Below are 17,622 nucleotides of genomic sequence, written 5' to 3'. Positions count from 1 at the left end.
AATGCATGTTTATGTCTGTGCTGCATCTCCTCTCTAGGCACCCTCACGCTCAGCGACTCCCTGCTCTGCAAGCTGCCATGTGGAATCTTCTCAGCTTATCCCAGTGCCCCTCATTATGTTGCCCAGGTATGGGAAACACTGCTGACTGGTCAACCTGGAGTCTGTATCATGGGAGAGAGGATTTCTGTGACTGCTCTTCTTTTCCTCCAAAGAGAGATCTCAAGGGGAGAAAAGGCTACCTCTAGGGAGACTGCACCATGCAGCAAGTTTACCATGGGATGTGATGGCAGAGACTTACCTTCTCCAGAAGAGAAGAGCTGATTGCTAACCTCCCTTTTGCAGAATTCAGCACAGGAGTAGAAGGATGAGAATGGACAGAGCTGGAAAAAAACATCCTCTCTTCTCTGCATGGGGCACAGCCATGTTTACCAAGCCAAGGCCGGGGGAAATCACTGCAGGCAGGAAGTAAGGCTCCCAGTTTCTGTACCCTGACTCTGTGCATCAGAGGCCCAATGGAACCCCTGCACATCTGTAGCTGTGCTGTGGGCCCAGGAATGTGTGGCAGGGGAAGATTAACCCATAAAAGAAAACAAGTGCCTGACTGATGAAAGCTGTCATGGGCTTTGCAGTGGAGATGTTCCCCTGTGTGAATATAATGTAAATGAGTTAAACGAAGGAGGAAGGGGGTGGCAAGGAGAGAAGGCACGACAAGAGGATGAAGGGAAGGTTAGAAAGCAGAGGAGGTGAGGAGTGGAAAAGGACCATCTTGCCTCATGCAGCATCAGTTAGGATAAAAACAGGTCCCTTTGGTGCAGGGGGAGGTTTGCGCTCAGCTTCCTCAGCAGCCCAGCCACTGTGTCTCACTCTCAGCACAGTAATAGGTGCCAGAGTCATTGAGAAAGGCATGCTCGATCAAGAGCTCCATCCTGTCTCCTTGTATTTCACTGCTCTTGACATGGCTTTGGAAATTCTTCTCGATGTCTGCTTTACCACCCGTTATTGCAGAAGCCACTAGGATCATCCTGGAGTCGCTCCCCAAAGGCATCTTGTACCAGGACATAGTTGTGCTGGAGGATTTCTTCTTGGAACAGCTCAGACTCACAGACTGGCCTTGTTGTATCACTGTGTCTGGGGACTGTTCCAGAGCCAGTGCTGGAATGGAAAAGGAGAATTGTTGGGAAGGAGGAAAAAATGGAAAAAAACCTTGAACTAGGCACTGTGTGGTAGAGGAGGGACTTAGAAGGAACATGACAGACTAGGTAGCAGCAGAGTAGACAGCGCAGCTCTTCAGATCAGCAGGTGAGTTTACAATCTATCTCCAATGGGCAGGAAATATTCCTGGGTAGTTTCTGTCAGAAAAACAACCAACCATTTGGAGACTGTGCACAGAAGCAAAACCAGGCAGCCATCACAGGAGGGTTCAGGGATTCCTGCCCACCTCATTGTCCAGCTCTTGCACTGAATGTTTTGGGGAATGGAGCACGGCCAGCAACTGGGTACAAGGTGGGACAGCAGCAGTGGAAACAATGTAGGAATGCAGGGGTGAGAGGAGTTCACTTACCTATAGGGGCCAGTATGGCCACAAAGAACCAGCTAGGAACCATGGGGGAAAAGCCCCTGCTCTTTCAGGGACCCACCTTTTGTAGTTGCCCAGAGACATGTGAAGAGGAAATACTGAGTGAGGGTGAGAAATACTGGGGCTGGGCAGGACATGAAATGTGCAAAAGGATTGGCTGGGAGTGTGTGGAGATGATGCACACACCCCTGTGGAGATGAGGGTAGGGGTACAGGGAGAGGAGAAGTGGATTCCACAGCCAGAACTGTGCTGAGGGGACACAGGAGTGTGTGCAAGGCAGAATAAAGCTGAAAGCTCCCTGCTTCTTTCTAAAGACCCTGAGAGCTGGGAAATGAGGGATGAAGAACACACACGTGACCCTTGCAATTCCCCGTGCATTTTTGGTCTCTCCCCCAACCATGGCTCTTCTTACACACACCTCACCCCTCTTCCCCCATGCTGTGTGAGGGGTCTTTTTATCTATGCACACAAATTAACATCAGTGGGAGGCAGGACAAGGAAAGACACTAAAACAGCCCAAGCATTCTGCCTGCTGATGGGTCTCATGTGTGTGGGGTGGTGCTGGAGTGCAGCTAATGAGAGCACTAGGGTCTTGAAAGCAGCTGCACAGTGTAATTCAGACAACAAAACACAGAGGTCTTCAACATGGTGAGCATTGCTGGCAACACTTTTCCCCTCCTCATAGGATCTCTTGAACTCTGTGCCTGGATGTATGCCTAGCATCAGGGAAGGATAAGCAAGTGGAAATGGGCAAGGATGCCTGGTGGTGCTTCCACATGATGATTCTGGGAAAGAGAAGGCTAATGGGATGTCACCAGATTCACTGTTACTCAAAGGAAGAAAGGTTACTGGAAGGCATGAAGAAAACTCTACACAGGAGACACTGAATCAACAGGTGGAGACCATGGTGTTGCACAGTTCACTTACATGTCAGGATCTCCCCCTCCCCAGCATCTGCAACATGAGCTGGAGAACCCCTGACAAGGCTTATATCTCACACTCCATGAAGGATTTCTCAGCTTACATCTTTGGTGGAGTGTTAAAACATACCTGAGTATCAGCTCCTCCTGGGGACTGCTGTTCTCTTTTACTGTTCAGTGGCATTGAAGATGAAGAAAGGTCATCAAGTCAGGGCAGCCTTCTTGTGGCAGGGGATGTAGCAAGTGGGCTAGAGCAGACACTAGGAAACAGCAGAGGTTCTCCACAAATCCAGAGACCCATGGCTCCACAGCGAAGGGAGTGGGGAGTTACACATGGTTGGGGTGGAGCCTGAGTTTGTCCGTTGGGGATGATAAATAGGGAGAAGCTGAAATAAATAGAATGCATCTGTTTGAGCCACACATCCTCAGATGTGTTGCATCCACCCCTCATTTTCACTGACTGTAGGAGAATTGGCCTCCAGTGCCTGCCAAGTTTATTTGCTCCATGCTTCAGTGAAATGGTTACTCTTCTTTTCTCTGAGAATATTGTGGATCTGGGAGTGGGAAGGACTGCCTCAATGATGGCTTTCTCAGCCTATTTCTGGGAAACCAGGTGCATCTGCACATTAGAACCAGAGGCAGCAGCCAAGACAACCCGTTTGCTTTAGAAGGCAGTGGGGTTTGGGAATTAGAGCAGGGAATGCCTGGATGTTTGGTTTCCTGAGGAAGCAAGGGGTTTATAGCCAGATGAAGGAAAAGCCTCTCACAGTTGCTTTTGGGGAAAGGGTCAGGAGGGGTTTTTTAAGTTAGCCAGTGGTGTTGAGGTGGGTGGCGAGCATACAGTCCCCTGAGGGGAGTTATGTTGGGCAAGGGAGGCAGAAGGTTCTGGTAGCATGGGGGTTAATGGATAATGTAGGAAAACTGCTAGGGGGGTGGAGGCAATGCACCTAGGACTCTGCTTGTGGAGCATCTCAGTGAGGTGCTGGATGCCGGCTGGGCTGGGGCTGGAAGCTGCTCTGCACACTTCAGAGGAGGTGGCTGCAGATCAAGGATGTGAGTCATGACACAGATACAGAGGCAGGGTCCTGTTCTTTCCACAGTAACCGATGCTACCAAGTGGTCAAAATCTTAACTGCAGTGGTCCAAACGTGCATACTCTTACCCGGGGTTTATATGTAGGACAATTTATCCACCCAGCACATTAAATGGGAAGGTTGTCTGCACTCCACCTCGAATCGGGTGTGTCACCTCTCCATCAGAAAGAAGGATGGGGCAGGGCTACAGCTACAAAATCTTGATTCCTTCTTGTCCTGGGCCTGGAGCAGATAGCTGCAGCGATCCAGGAAGGGAAAGAGATACTGAGAAACCTGATCCCTGGGTCCTGTTCTCAGCTTTCGTGGCCAGTGGTTTCATCCCTGGCTGTTAATCGCTATTGTCCTTGGCATGACAAATGCTGAAGCAGGATGATGTCCAATGGCAGGGAGCTCTGCTTCAGGGGACATCTTTGGACATTAGCAAAGCATCTTGCCCGCATATAAGACAGGCACAATCATCACAAAACCAAGACCCTTAATTCCTCCACACTGGGGATTTAATCCATCCAATACAACTTGGGCACCTGGGCTGCTCCCCCAGTCCATCACTTCTATTGCACTAAGTCCTGGAATCTCCCTGTAAATTGGAAGAGAGCCCTAGAATTCAGGCACTCAGTGTCTTCCAGCCCCCACTGCCTGTAGGGAGTGCATCGTGCCCCAGAGTGTGCCAGAAATGAGATTCCCTCTCCCCTGGGAGGAAGATGACTCTCAGGCCCAGAATCTGGATCTGTTGCAAATCAATCCTTGATGCAGCAGGCCAGGGAGAGGAAACTAGGTTTTGGGGGGAGGAGGTGGCATGGACAAATGGACACACACACACACACGTGGATGTGTATGCACACACACCACAGCCCATCACACTTGGGTACACACAATGGTGCACAAACACACACACTCTCCTGTGTGCTCACATCAGACATCTTGACTCCCAGCCCTATCTCAGCTCCCTCTTCTGTGGGACAAGAGGAAGAGCCTCACTTAGGAACCATTAACTGGACTGTGGCAATTCATTGGCATGGCCTTGAAGTCTCAGAGACAAAGTCTTGCATGCCTGAGAATCTGGAGAATGTGGAAAACAAATTTGAGGCAAAAGGGAGTAGTAAAGAGAGAAATAAGTGATAAGCCATGGCAGAGACTGGAAGTACTGAGACACTGGGTGGGGATACACCAGGGCTTGGCTCAGACAGGGCTGAAGTGGCAGGATCTCGCTGTTCCCTCGCAAATCTAGCCTTGGGCTTGGCATCCTGCAGAGCTTCAACCTGAAGGGCACAGGTGCCTCAGGCTGAGGAAAGAGCAATACAGGAGCAAATTTGTATTATGTTCCTGATTCTTTCTCTCTTAGTGCTGGGATGCATCATGGAAGCTCCTCAGGTAAAATTACCCCAGATACCACAATGCCTGGGAACAGACAGTGAGGGAAAGAGAGATTTAGACTGGAAGCAGAGGTGTCTGTCTCACACAAATATCTAGGCAGTGGGGCTTGGGTTTTCAGGCAGACTCTGCCAAAGACTCATCCAAACATCTTTTGGAATGCTGGCAGCATTAATACCAACAACATGTTTCCTGGAAAAGGTGGAATTACCAAGGCCCTAGGTTTGCTTACTAGCCACTAATTATGATACAGTCCTTTGTGTCTCTAGGAGACTGAGAGTCCAAATATCGGACGTGAAAACAGAATACCGTGCAAAGCAAGAGGGTGTGACAGAAGGTCTGCACAGCTGTGAACAGCTGCAGGGGCAGAAGCTCTGTAGAATGTAAGAGCTACCCCCAGACAGAACAGTCTTGGCAAGAGAGCATCACCAAGCTCCATGAGAGGTACAAGGACTAGCCTGAGAAACTGCCCCACATTATACTCCTGGGCAGATTTCCCTCTGCCAGCCCATAGTTTACCCAGGCTTCCCCTTCCCATGATCTTGCACCAGCCTGGACAAATTTATTTACTCTGTCTGGGTCCAGTGATGATACAGCTGACTGAAACACTTGCACTAGGAGCATGGATTTCTAGACATACCAGCTGCCTCTGCTTGCCCTTTGATAACACCTACCACAGCTGCTCTCCATTCACCAATCCTCCTGTACCCTGGGAGCTGCCAGCATTCTGAGGCATGAAATGAGAGACTTGTTTGCAGCTGGAGCATCTCTCTTTTAAGGACCCTCAAAAACCCCTTACAGTGAAATGTTCAGCAGCAGCATTGAGCAGAAGAGGGTATTTACATTTCAGGTAGAGATTTGATGTCTTAAAAGAAAGAAGAGGGGGGAGAGGAGGCTGGGTGGAGATGTTCCAACTTCAACCTGCCTGCAAAGGAGTCTGTTCATTGTTCACAGTTCTCACTGGAAGGCCTGAAGGGCTGTTCTGAAGCAGTCTGTCTGCTGGATGACCTCCAAGCTGTGCATCACATTGCCCTGTTTGCCTTCTTCTGAGATCACTTTGTTCCATGAGCTGCTCCACCGGCGTGCATCATGGAATTCTGGGATTCACAGGAGCCCTTGAGAGGGGCCTCTGAGAGGCAGACAGGAGAATGGGAGGGACCCAGGTCCATCAGATGTCTGCCATCGAGGCCTTAGGAACACAAGACCTTTGCCTGGACCTCTGGCAGCAGCCTGGGAAGAGGTCAGTAGTGTCCTCTTGTTGATTGAAGCAAGCAGCATAGAGAGTCTCAGAGGGAAGTTTTTCTTCAAGGAGATTACCAGCCAGCCCTAGGTGATGCCATGCAAGGCAGTGTGAAGAACAGAAAAGGCCTTGGCTCAGTGCAAGCACTGCTCAGCTGCACCTATGACATCTCTGTGTCACCAACACTGCTTCCAGCACAAATCCAAAACACAGCCACACGCTCACTACTACAAACAAAACTACCTCTGCGCCAGCCAAACCCACCACGTACTGAAATGCATCTGTGGCAAAAATGAGCCTGCACAGAATACCTCATAGCTAAGGAAAAATCATCCCTCAGTCCCTAGGCTGGGATGATCATATGGACTAGGGGAGAGAAATGCTTCCAAAGAGCCATGGGGAGCAAGCCCACAGCACAACAGTTTTGCTCATCAGGCAGCAGGGAGCTTTCTTCATCCCCATAGAAATTATTCTGAACACTTTCCTCTGGGAAAAGATTGTGTCCTAGGAGGTAAACACACACACTCCACTCAAGAAAAGGATTTTGCTCAAATGAACTTAACAGCACTGAGGAGCTTTGGACTTGGCTTTGTTTGCTTCAGAATAAATGCATAAGTGTCTTAGGGTTCCTTAGCTGCAACTTAGAGCTTCCAGGAGAAACTCCACACAGAATGATGCAGGCACCCAACCAGGCATCTTCCAAAGCCCCAAAGTATTTCCAAAGGGAAGGCTGCCCTCTGGAACAATTAGAAAATGGCTCTCTATCCTAAGAAAAGTTTATGATTAACTGAGATGCTATTTGCACTTGCTGCCAGTGCCTGCTAATTGCCCACATTTGGATCTTTGAATTTTTCACTGTGTACTTTTTGCCTGGAAAAAACCTTGGATGAGAGATAAGGCCTCTTCAGAAAATGTATTTCTAGCAGCTCACCCTTCCAGTGCAGCACTCTGGGCTCGAGGTGGTGTCGAGACCATGAAGCACTTACTGCTGCTCGCCTTTGTGGGTGTGGCTGGTGAGTAGATTTTCTCTTCTGTTGTTGCAGTGGATGAGGAAGCTGATTTTCTGAGCAAGTTCACCAGGTAGTGTGTGCTGGGAAAGTGAAATGCACTTTCAGCTTGCAGGAGACTCAGGGCAGAATCTACTACCTCTTTGGCTGCTGTCTGTTGATAGTCTCTGGTGTCACCAAATGAGGAATGAATCCCTTCACAGGGGCTTCTGACACAGGACTGCCGAAACGTGTCCGTAGCTTCAACAAACGAGACTGTCTCTCTCTTAAGGACTATGAAATACAAAGCTAATGCCCAGGCCCAGAATGTCCTGAAGCTGCTGTAAATGGGTCAATTGTGGGCCAGGGTGCTGAGGAAATGTCACTGCAGACCTGTGTTGTACTTAGGTCTTCTCACAACGGCTACTGCGGGCAGGATCCCGGCAGAGATGCCCTGGGACTAGCAGCCAGTGCCTTAGACACAGATGTGTGAGACATGGCTGCACCTAACCCTGATGGCATTATTCTGGGGAGCAGCAAGTGAGCATCTGTTAGCCTGCCCCACCACTGCTGCTGTCAGTCTTTGTAGAAGCAGAGCCTACAAGTGAGATGCTTCAGTCACAGGGGCAGAGGATTCCTTCTGCCAGAGGTTGACGTGTGCCACTTCTTGTCTCCCAGTTGCCTATCCCATCAGCGGTGATGATGACGATGACAAGATCGTGGGAGGCTACACCTGTGCGGAGAACTCTGTTCCCTATCAGGTGTCCCTGAATTCTGGCTATCACTTCTGTGGAGGTTCCCTCATCAGCAGCCAGTGGGTCCTGTCAGCTGCTCACTGCTACAAGTCGTGAGTGCAATCAAATTTGTTCTTCCATAGTCTACTTCTTTCCTCCAGTTCACTGCCAGCAGGTATCCAAAGACGGAAGTGACTGCGTTGTGACAGGAGACGGCCAAGGAATGGGTGGCTCATTCAGGAAGCTGGGCTGAGGCATCCTAAGTGCAAGTGTTTCTGTGCATGCAGAGCACGTTCTGAAATGGCAATGTGGTAACTCCTGGCCAGGTACGGGCTGGGATTTCTTAGAAATTGCATTCGTCTTGTTAGAAGATAGTCAGGGGGGACCAGGAAGACAAATGTGGTCAGGGAATGGCAGTTTGCCCTTTGCCAGAATGCTTGTGTAAAGAGCTGTTACATATTCAAGCTGTTCCAGTGCAGCAAAATAAGCCTGCAGAAATTCAGCACCTGTCCTGGGAGCAGGTAAGAGCTCAGTGTAGATCCTCAGGACTTACCACAGCTCAGGAGACACAGCCTGCATGAAGGCTGCGGCTGCTACGACAGCAGTGTTGAAGGGAGTGCATATGGTGGCCGGGAGATTGCACATGCCCTGTCAGGAGCAGTAATGGATGTGGCCATTCCTTCTCTTCTGCAGTCGTATCCAAGTGCAGCTTGGCAAACACAACCTGGCCGCCACGGAATCCACTCAGCAGTTCATTAATTCCGCTAAAGTCATCCGCCACTCCGGCTACAGCGGCTCGACACTGGACAATGACATCATGCTCATCAAGCTTGCCACACCAGCCCAGCTCAACAGAGCTGTCCAGACAATTCCTCTGCCTACTTCCTGTGTGCAAGCAGGCACCACATGCCTCATCTCTGGCTGGGGCAACACACTCAGCAGCGGCAGTGAGTATCCTGTGGGAACACACAGTACGATGAGGGCCCTGGACACTCTCTAAGTCCTCACTCTTAAGTCTGAGCAGTACAGCCTAAGCACAGACAAGTGTTGAGAGACAGAGAGTTTTGGGGCGATCCGGTTGTGTAGGGCAGTATTCATTTAACTGCTTTAAAGTCAAGCTTTTACAGAGTGCTTTTGTGTGGTGTTACAAACACAGACTCAATCTCCCGGTATCTGCCACAAGACTAGCTCTTAGCTCCCTGCTTGCAATGAACCAATGTCATCAACCACCTCTCCTTGTTTTCTTGTAGTTAACTACCCAGACACCCTGCAGTGCCTGAAGGCTCCTGTACTCCCTGCAAGCGACTGCTCCCAAGCCTACCCTGGGCAAATCACAAGGAACATGATATGCGTAGGATTCCTGGAGGGAGGAAAAGACTCCTGCCAGGTAAAACATCGGCCTCTCCTCTCCCATATCTTTCTCTCCTGCCTAGTAGAGGAGCTCTCCTGGTGGAGAATCCACTAATACTCATGGCAGCTGAATGTTGGTTTTTTGAACAACAAGGGAGGCTTCAGGTGACAGCTGCTTCCTGAGTGAGGTTAGGTTCTTCCCTTAGCCACTGGCCCTTTTCTGAGGAAGCAAGTACCTCTGCCCTAAATCTCCACAAGCAGACTATGCCACCTCTTATCCCATAGGCATTTGAAAAGGAGCACATCTGGCAATTGTTCTTCATTTCACATGAGCCTGTCTCCACAGAGCTCTTTGGCAGAATAAAGTTTAAGATGCACATCCACACTCTAAGCATCTGGCAGGGACTGCATCCGTCAGAACCAGGCAGCTTACTCCCCCTTAGCTGTGGTGTCCTTGGAGCTCAAGTGAGGCACAGGAGCATCAGGCACAGAGTGGCAAGCAGAAATTCCCTTTTGTACAGCTTGGGTGGAGGAAAAGCACAGTGGAGCTCCCTTGAATTTCTGTAGTGTCTGGCTCATCCCTTACGCTGATACCGTTTGCTGACTGTCCTCCTTCTTCATGTGCACAGGGCGATTCTGGTGGTCCAGTAGTCTGCAATGGGCAGCTCCAGGGCATTGTTTCCTGGGGGATTGGCTGTGCAAAGAAAGGCTATCCTGGAGTTTACACCAAGGTCTGCAATTACGTCTCCTGGATCGAGTCAACCATCGCTGCCAACTGAGACACTCTCACTCTGTCACCTCCTTTTCCTCCTCAGCATGTTTCCCCCTTTCATAACAGGACATGCAAAGATATAAAAAAATAAAGATTTTCAGGCACCCCTTCTTTGTGCAGTGTTTCTCTGAGTTTTTCCATAGGGTGAGGTATGGACTCTTTGGCAGACTCATTTTGCAGCAGTTTCTGGAGCAGGACATCTTTGCTGTTTATCAGCATGTAGTCAGGGGCTATGAAACTGCCTAAAGCAGCTGAGAGAGTCTGCTCAATGGTGCAGGCAGCACACTCCTACTGTAGAAAACAGCAGGCAGCCACACAAGCTCTCACCATGGCCCCTGCTCCCACCCTGAAAGATTCAAAACGACATGCTGGTTTTCACTCCTGCTGATCCCAGCTGGCATTGAGAATCAGAAGTCCATAAAAAAGCTGATAAAGCTGCCTGATTTGGCTGTGTGGGTCCTGCTTTGCCTTGCTCCTTGGGTATTCTTCTTAAGGCTCTCTGAGTATTGGAAACTGAAGTCTGGAGTTCCCTGGAGCTGAGATAGCCAGGTGAGATGATGGAGTAGGGAGTCTGAACACCACTCCAGTACTGAAAGTACTCTGACTCAGTGCTCAGAGCTTTGGAGTGATAAGCAGAGGACATTCAGATGGAGACAGATGACATTTCAGATGGAAAAGGTGAGGAGATATAGAGCACTATGAATGTAAAGTTTGGAGTGCAAACCTATTTGAAGTTCAAAGGAACAGAAGTGGGGTTCAAGAGCTGGATTCTGGAATAGGATCCAGGAACACAGTGAAGGCAGGAGGGACAGAGTCCTTCTGGGACACTGGCCAGAGAAGAAGAGGCTTGAACCTGGTGATCCCTCAGCTTGCTCCTGAAGATGCTGTCCATAGGATGAATTCCCTTGCTGGTCCATTAAGTGTCACCTATCCTGTCTGGTCCTCCCCACAGGTGCCACCTCTAACTTCCTGCACCCCAAGATGGGGCATAAGATGTGGCAGTGCCCTTGGTCTGCATCCCAGCCCTTGGCAGTGATTCTGCCCATCAGTTTCTCCCTTCCAGAAGCAGCGCCTAGCTGTGCAAACCTGCCCTGAACTGAGAGCCTGAGAAGTTAGACCAGAATCATCTCTGCTCTGGACCAGACCAGGACAACAGTTTGGGTGTGTTTGGTCCTTTATCTTTTCATGCTCTGAGCATCTTTGTGGTAGTACACTAGTGATGGTTATTAATATTTGCAGTGAGGGTAGTGAGACCCCGAAAAGGTTGCCCAGGGAGGCTGGGATGCCCCCTCCCTGGAGGTGTTCAAGGCCAGGTTGGATGAGGCCTTGAGCAACCTGGTCTAGTGGAAGGTGTCCATGCCCATGGCAGGGGGTAGCATTAGATGATCTTTAAGGTCCCTTCCAACCTAAACCATTCTATGGTTTTTTGACCCATGAGAAACTCGGAGGGATAGAAGAAATGTCCTCCAGGTGGTCCCTGACCCTCTGTCCTCCAGTGCTGTGGTGTTATTTAAACAGTTCCACATCTCTAAAGATTCTTTCTTGTCAGTGTAAGGATGAAAATGTCTGGGGATGCACGTGTGGGGATCTTTTAGCTCAGCAATCACATGGCTTACGTGGGGATAACATCCAACTACAGGTAGCTGTTGGAAAAGCACATGGCTGGGCAATCCTCCCAGAAAGGGTCCTTGTGGCCATGGATGCTTGAAATGCCTGAAAATTCTTGAAGAGGATTAAAGAAAATGTTTAGAACTGTAAGTATTAGTGTGACTGGGGTGTTCCAACAGAGAAAAAGCTCTCATTTTTATCTAGATGTTGAAGAATTCATATGTAGAAATGATTTCGAAATGATGCTCCTGTATCTCCTCCATTGTACCAAAGTTTCTAGTGTATCAAAAAAAAAATCCTAAGTAGAGCCACATATGGTTTTGAAATATAAACATAACTTGTGTATATCTGACCTAAAACTAGCGGCATTTTCCTTTGTGTGTTGGTGGGGGGGTTAAAATTGAAATAGAAAAAAAATGAAGAGCCAAGCTGAGCTGCTCCCCACGGGGCCAGTGCTCAGTGCTGCCACCGTGTGTTTAATCGTCGGCACTGCAGTCGTGCAGCGGCGTCGTGCTGTCCCGTCAGTGTTCGGTGCTGCCATCGTGTGTTTAATCGTCGGCATTGCAGTCGTGCAGCGGCGCGGTGCTGTCCCGTCAGTGTTCGGTGCTGCCACCGTGTGTTTAATCGTCGGCATTGCAGCCGTGCAGCGGCGTCGTGCTGTCCCGTCAGTGTTCGGTGCTGCCATCGTGTGTTTAATCGTCGGCATTGCAGTCGTGCAGCGGCGCGGTGCTGTCCCGTCAGTGTTCGGTGCTGCCACCGTGTGTTTAATCGTCGGCATTGCAGCCGTGCAGAGGCGCGGTGCTGTCCCGTCAGTGTTCGGTGCTGCCACCGTGTGTTTAATCGTCGGCATTGCAGCCGTGCAGCGGCGTCGTGCTGTCCCGTCAGTGTTCCGTGCTGCCACCGTGTGTTTAATCGTCGGCACTGCAGTCGTGCAGGGGCGTCGTGCTGTCCCGTCAGTGTTCGGTGCTGCCATCGTGTGTTTAATCGTCGGCATTGCAGTCGTGCAGCGGCGCGGTGCTGTCCCGTCAGTGTTCGGTGCTGCCACCGTGTGTTTAATCGTCGGCATTGCAGCCGTGCAGCGGCGTCGTGCTGTCCCGTCAGTGTTCGGTGCTGCCACCGTGTGTTTAATCGTCGGCATTGCAGCCGTGCAGAGGCGCGGTGCTGTCCCGTCAGTGTTCGGTGCTGCCACCGTGTGCTTAATCGTCGGCACTGCAGTTGTGCAGCGGCGTGTGCCACCCCGTTTGTCCCCGGTGCTGCTGCCTCGCTTCTAAATGGACAATCTCAAAATGTGGTGATATTGTTCACACAGATCCTGTTGAGAAATTGAGCAAGATTTCAAATGCTGATCAAGTGAGAAACATGGAGTAGAGGAAATTAGTAAGGGAGCAGCACAGGCTGCAAAAGGCTAAACCTAGGAGGCACAAACAGGCGTGACAGGCAGCACAAAGAGCTACTATGTCAGCCACACAGTGGCACTGGTTTTTCAGTGTATGTATTTTATTAGAAGAGTATCAATCACTAAGTAACAGAAAATCCCAGTAAACAATAAAATGCACTTTGCAATATTTAGGAAGAAGAAAGCACAATAACTGAGGCAGCCTGAGACTCCACAATTCTCCCATCTTGATAGAACAAACTTGGGTAGCCAGGGAAGTCCTTTAGATCCTCCAGCCTGGTAGCTCAGGTGGCCCTAGGTGCTGAAATCGTACTTAGAGATCAGAGGAGCACACCACCAAAGTATTAGAAACCTTCTTACCTTAGTCCTGTCTTCATGAGATCAGTAAAGCTTTTGATTAACAATAATACAATGGGATAAATATTCTGTAACTGGACATCAGTAGTAGTAGCTCTTTCTTGGAGCAATTTCCATGCATGCCTGGGGGATTTCCTGTACATTCTCAGCCAGGGTGGAGTATTTTACCCCTGTTAGTCTTTCTTCAAAACAGTAATACAAATTGAGCTAATCATACTGTTCACCCTGAGTTATTCTTGTTTGCAGAATTCAACAGCTATGATCCTTGTTGTAATGCAAAACTATATTCCATGTATCTGTTCAATCTCACTTCATGCTGACACATTTCTGAGTGGTGTGTACATGGAAATGGATGGTGATAGCTGGCTCTGTTCATCACATGTTCAGATGCATTGTGGTGGTCTCCAATTACTCTTGTTGCAGGTTTGTCTAACCTCCTGCATCTTCCAGAATGACACCTATGGAAAGAGGGAAATGCGACACGGAACGCTTTCTCCATACAGACATAGCTCTTCCAGAGCACTGCCACAAGTGCTGCTGAGGTCTGAGTGTCAGCCCCACCACTGTGGACAAACACAGAGGTGCAGCCATTTGGCTCCATTATCACACTGCACAACACCCTGCTGAGGCAGTCACCTGCAAGGCAAGGTATGCTGGGATAGAAAGGACAGCAAGCTATTTGTGGTAGGAAGGCGTTGATGCTGCAGAAGGCACCCTTATTTGTTGCAGTTGCACACCCAGCTCTACAAGGTGCTAAGAGACAGGAAGCCAATATCTGAAGTAAAAAGAAAACATTCATTTTTCATGTATGATCTTTCTGGACTCTAGGGAAAGTTTTCTTGACATGCACACAAATCCACATAGCTTGAGCTCTGCCAGAAAAAAACCCATCAGTTTAGTAGGAAACTGCATGGGATTGGTTCAAGTCCCAATGATTTAGTGAAACAATTAAATAATTTAAATCATTCAAATTATTCATTTAACAGACCTGATGGGAAGAGAAAGCAAACACTTACCATCTTTTACTCTTGATGGGGACTGATCAAAAGAAATTATCATTTTAAGAGATTTGGAGTTAGAATTCAGCTTAAGAACGTGATTCTAGCTATAAGATCAACACTCTCCCTGAGGGCAGGAGGCAGCACAGAAGCCATATATTTAATATGGTAAAAAATTGCACTCTTCAGAGCCTGTTAAAGGTGGCAATCACAACTGATCCAGCAGGTTTATTAATACCTGCAGACAGGCTGTAAGATTCCCAACACCCTGATACATGGCACAGATGATTCACAGGTCACCTGGAGTTTTGCTCCAATGTCACTATGCTCACCTCCAGAGAGGCTTCAACATCCCAAATGGGGATGTCATTCATCACCTAGCCCAGAAATGTTTTTCTTGTCATACCAAATAACCCATACAAGATGCAATTAAACAATGTCACTGCTAGACAGATGAAAATAGCAGTTTAATAGAGGAATCCATTACCAAACCATTTCATAAATTATGTTCTGGCAGAGCTTCTCCAGAAAGTACTAGCAGTGACCCAAAAAAATAGGACCTAGCAAATTTCTTGGGTGAAATCTTGGCTCCATTACAGCCCATGGCAATACTCCATTGCATTTCTATAGAGTCAGAACTTTAATTTCTCATACAAGCTGCAGCACACTGCTGTGGCTTTGGGCAAACTACTGTAACTCAACCTCCCCTGTTATAAAACAGAAGGTTTCACAGAAGTGCCCCATACAGCAAAGAGCAAGAACTATCGAACAGTGCAGTTTGGCAAACAGGCTACCTCAGCAACTCCCTGGCAGGGCAATACTCCACTGACACAAATACCAGGCTTGCAGTTTCAGCAGGACGAGTCTCTTGTCCTGTAGAAGCTTGGGAAAATTACCTTCTTCATGAATTCCACACACAGAAGACTAGCCCAATCTATTGTGTAATCCCCTTTCTCAGCACTGCAAGACAACTATCTCCACTAGTTTTGGTACTTGGAGAATCTGTAACAATCTTATCAAGTGTCAGTTATGTTACTTTGCAGGCAAGGCCTGCATGTCAATAGCTGCCTTCACAAGTCTGAGAAGAACAAACACATGCTGCTACACAAATGCACAGATTATCTCTGGCTAACACACACAGTTGCTTAAAATGAATTCTGGGATGTTCTTGCAAATAAGTTTCATGTATGAAGAGAGGCTGTAAAATAAGATTAGGCTCCTGGGTAGGTGGCATGTTAAAGAAACATTATTCCTCCCATATAAATGCACAACAGATGTAACATTTGACCTAAGCAATAAGATTTATTACTATTTTTGAAGCAAATTCAGCACAGCTTAAGAGAACACTGTACAGAATTATTTAAGCTAGGAAGAAGTTCTTCTTGTCATTGCTGCATGTTTTGCATTTGTCAATTCCTACCCTCCAAACCACCCCACAGTTTAATATTTTTTTGGCTTCTTACAAAGGTGAGGATCCTGCAATTGAACCTGCTAATGTAGCACATAGCTGTCTCCCTCTAGTCATTGCAGGCATCCACTCATGTCTTTGCTTTTCATATCAAAAGAAATCTGAATGGTCTCTTTGGTCTCCTTTTGAGCCCCAAAACGTTTCAGGTAATTTGTGTTAAGCATACTACCAACAGCACATGCAATCAAAAGCAGTTTTCACACATCATTTGGCAATGAAAAAATGTTACAGCTGTGATCAAAGAATGGAGTCTTGCTTACATTGCCTTATATTCATTTCTTTAGCACATGCACTTTAGTATAAATATTGTTGCATATTTTCTTCAGAGGCCAAAGTTCTTCTGTATTCTAAAAATAACCTGCTAACAGATAGTCTCCTTTCCTCAAAACATTTTTCTTCTTGCTTTTGTTGAGTTCATTTCCAAGATCTGTGCACTGAAAGTAGTGAAACAGGAGCATGTGCAACTTTACTAACAAACATGTTGAAAATATCTAAAAATGAGGAGCAATTCTTGGATAAACACCTTCAGTGGCAAACAGCCCTGTGAAAAACAAATGGCCTTTCGTGTCGTGCAGCAACGTTGCATTTTGAGTAAGGGCGAGAAACCTGAACAGGAAAACATACCTGAACAGAGTATTAAAATGTCTTTTCAAGGAAACACTTGAAAAGTGTTGCTCAACAGGTTCAACTATCAAGTAATTCTTCAGGTTTTTTGCATTTTACTTCATCTAACATAATCCTGGATGGTCCAGCAGACAGCCCCAGGCCAACGTTCTCCATTCACCTTGGGTGACCCCTGGAGCTGACAGTACTGTATTCACATTGGACAAATAAATGCACTTCAAAGTTCATCTCCTACCTCACCATGCACATAGCCAAGCACTTACAATTGTGAACATCTAAACAGCCTAGAAAGGAGAATCCTGGCATTAATATACCACTTTCACCTAATTTTTCTGATGTGGACAACTACCAACTTGTAATCAAAATTGCTTTCTGATCCCAAGTTCAAAACACCACACTGAATTTGGGGCTGCCCAAGCACATTCTCTTTCTGGAGAAAGGCATGGAACAACATTCTTGGATGTTCCTCTAGGACATCCAGGCAACCTATCAAAGGCATCACCTCAATTTAAAGGGATGCTTTCCCAGTTCTTCACAATTACATATGCTTGCAGATTCTCTCTGAACTGCGGTTCCATCAAGCTCTTTAGCTGGGCAGCAGTTCATCAGTTAGCTCCCTAGAAATGGAGCACTTTAGGTAGCCCTTTATTGGGTGGCATGCTGACAACCCTTTTAAAAGGCTGCAATCCCACTGTGTGTTTTCTATTGGTGATTGTACATCAGCCAAAATGAGGTTCCTAGACTTTTAAAAGGGCTGCATCTGCTTTCTGCCAGAGAATAAAAAATACACATCAAGTCTTTACCTCCCAGTAGTGGCTGTCAGATTCAGGGTACTGATATCCACACAAACGTTGCATATTCTATATGAAAAGAATCTCACTGCATTTGCAGTGGGTACTGGAATTAGATCCAAAAGCCAAGGAAGTTTCTACCTGTCTAGTACAAATTCTCTTTCATTTCACACTGTTCTTGCTTGAGTGGCTTTACAAAAGTAGTAGCAGTGGAAGAACTGTCAAAAGCAAGTAGGGTGGCCTGTTCATAAATCCTCTTTACTGTATGGCTTTATGCTAAGACTTTTTGGTATCTGGAATAGTTTGGCTTCCTTTAACACAGTATCTCTACTGTATC

At 47.7% G+C, this 17,622-nt stretch overlaps 2 protein-coding genes across 2 annotated transcripts in view; one reads left to right on the top strand and one right to left on the bottom strand.

The window, feature by feature from the left end:
• The window catches only part of LOC104299515 (M1-specific T cell receptor beta chain-like), a 29,711-nt gene extending 28,107 nt beyond the window's left edge, over positions 1-1,604 (bottom strand). The window contains exon 1 of the mRNA XM_054167598.1: positions 1,562-1,604. Within this exon, the coding sequence (XP_054023573.1) occupies positions 1,562-1,604 (43 nt within the window). The remainder of the gene's footprint in view (positions 1-1,561) is intronic.
• A 5,570-nt stretch (positions 1,605-7,174) lies between these two features.
• LOC104296141 (trypsin I-P1) lies at positions 7,175-10,050 on the top strand. The gene is made up of 5 exons (XM_054167641.1): positions 7,175-7,214; positions 7,866-8,034; positions 8,615-8,868; positions 9,172-9,308; positions 9,901-10,050. The coding sequence occupies exons 1-5, from the start codon at positions 7,175-7,177 to the stop codon at positions 10,048-10,050; spliced, it is 750 nt and encodes a 249-aa protein (XP_054023616.1).
• Positions 10,051-17,622: the final 7,572 nt, after the last annotated feature.

Source organism: Dryobates pubescens, chromosome 15 (assembly GCF_014839835.1).
Source record: "Dryobates pubescens isolate bDryPub1 chromosome 15, bDryPub1.pri, whole genome shotgun sequence".
Classification (NCBI taxonomy): domain Eukaryota; kingdom Metazoa; phylum Chordata; class Aves; order Piciformes; family Picidae; genus Dryobates; species Dryobates pubescens.
The sequence above is the reverse complement of the archived record's forward strand: the minus strand, read 5'-3'. Positions and strand labels throughout refer to the sequence as shown.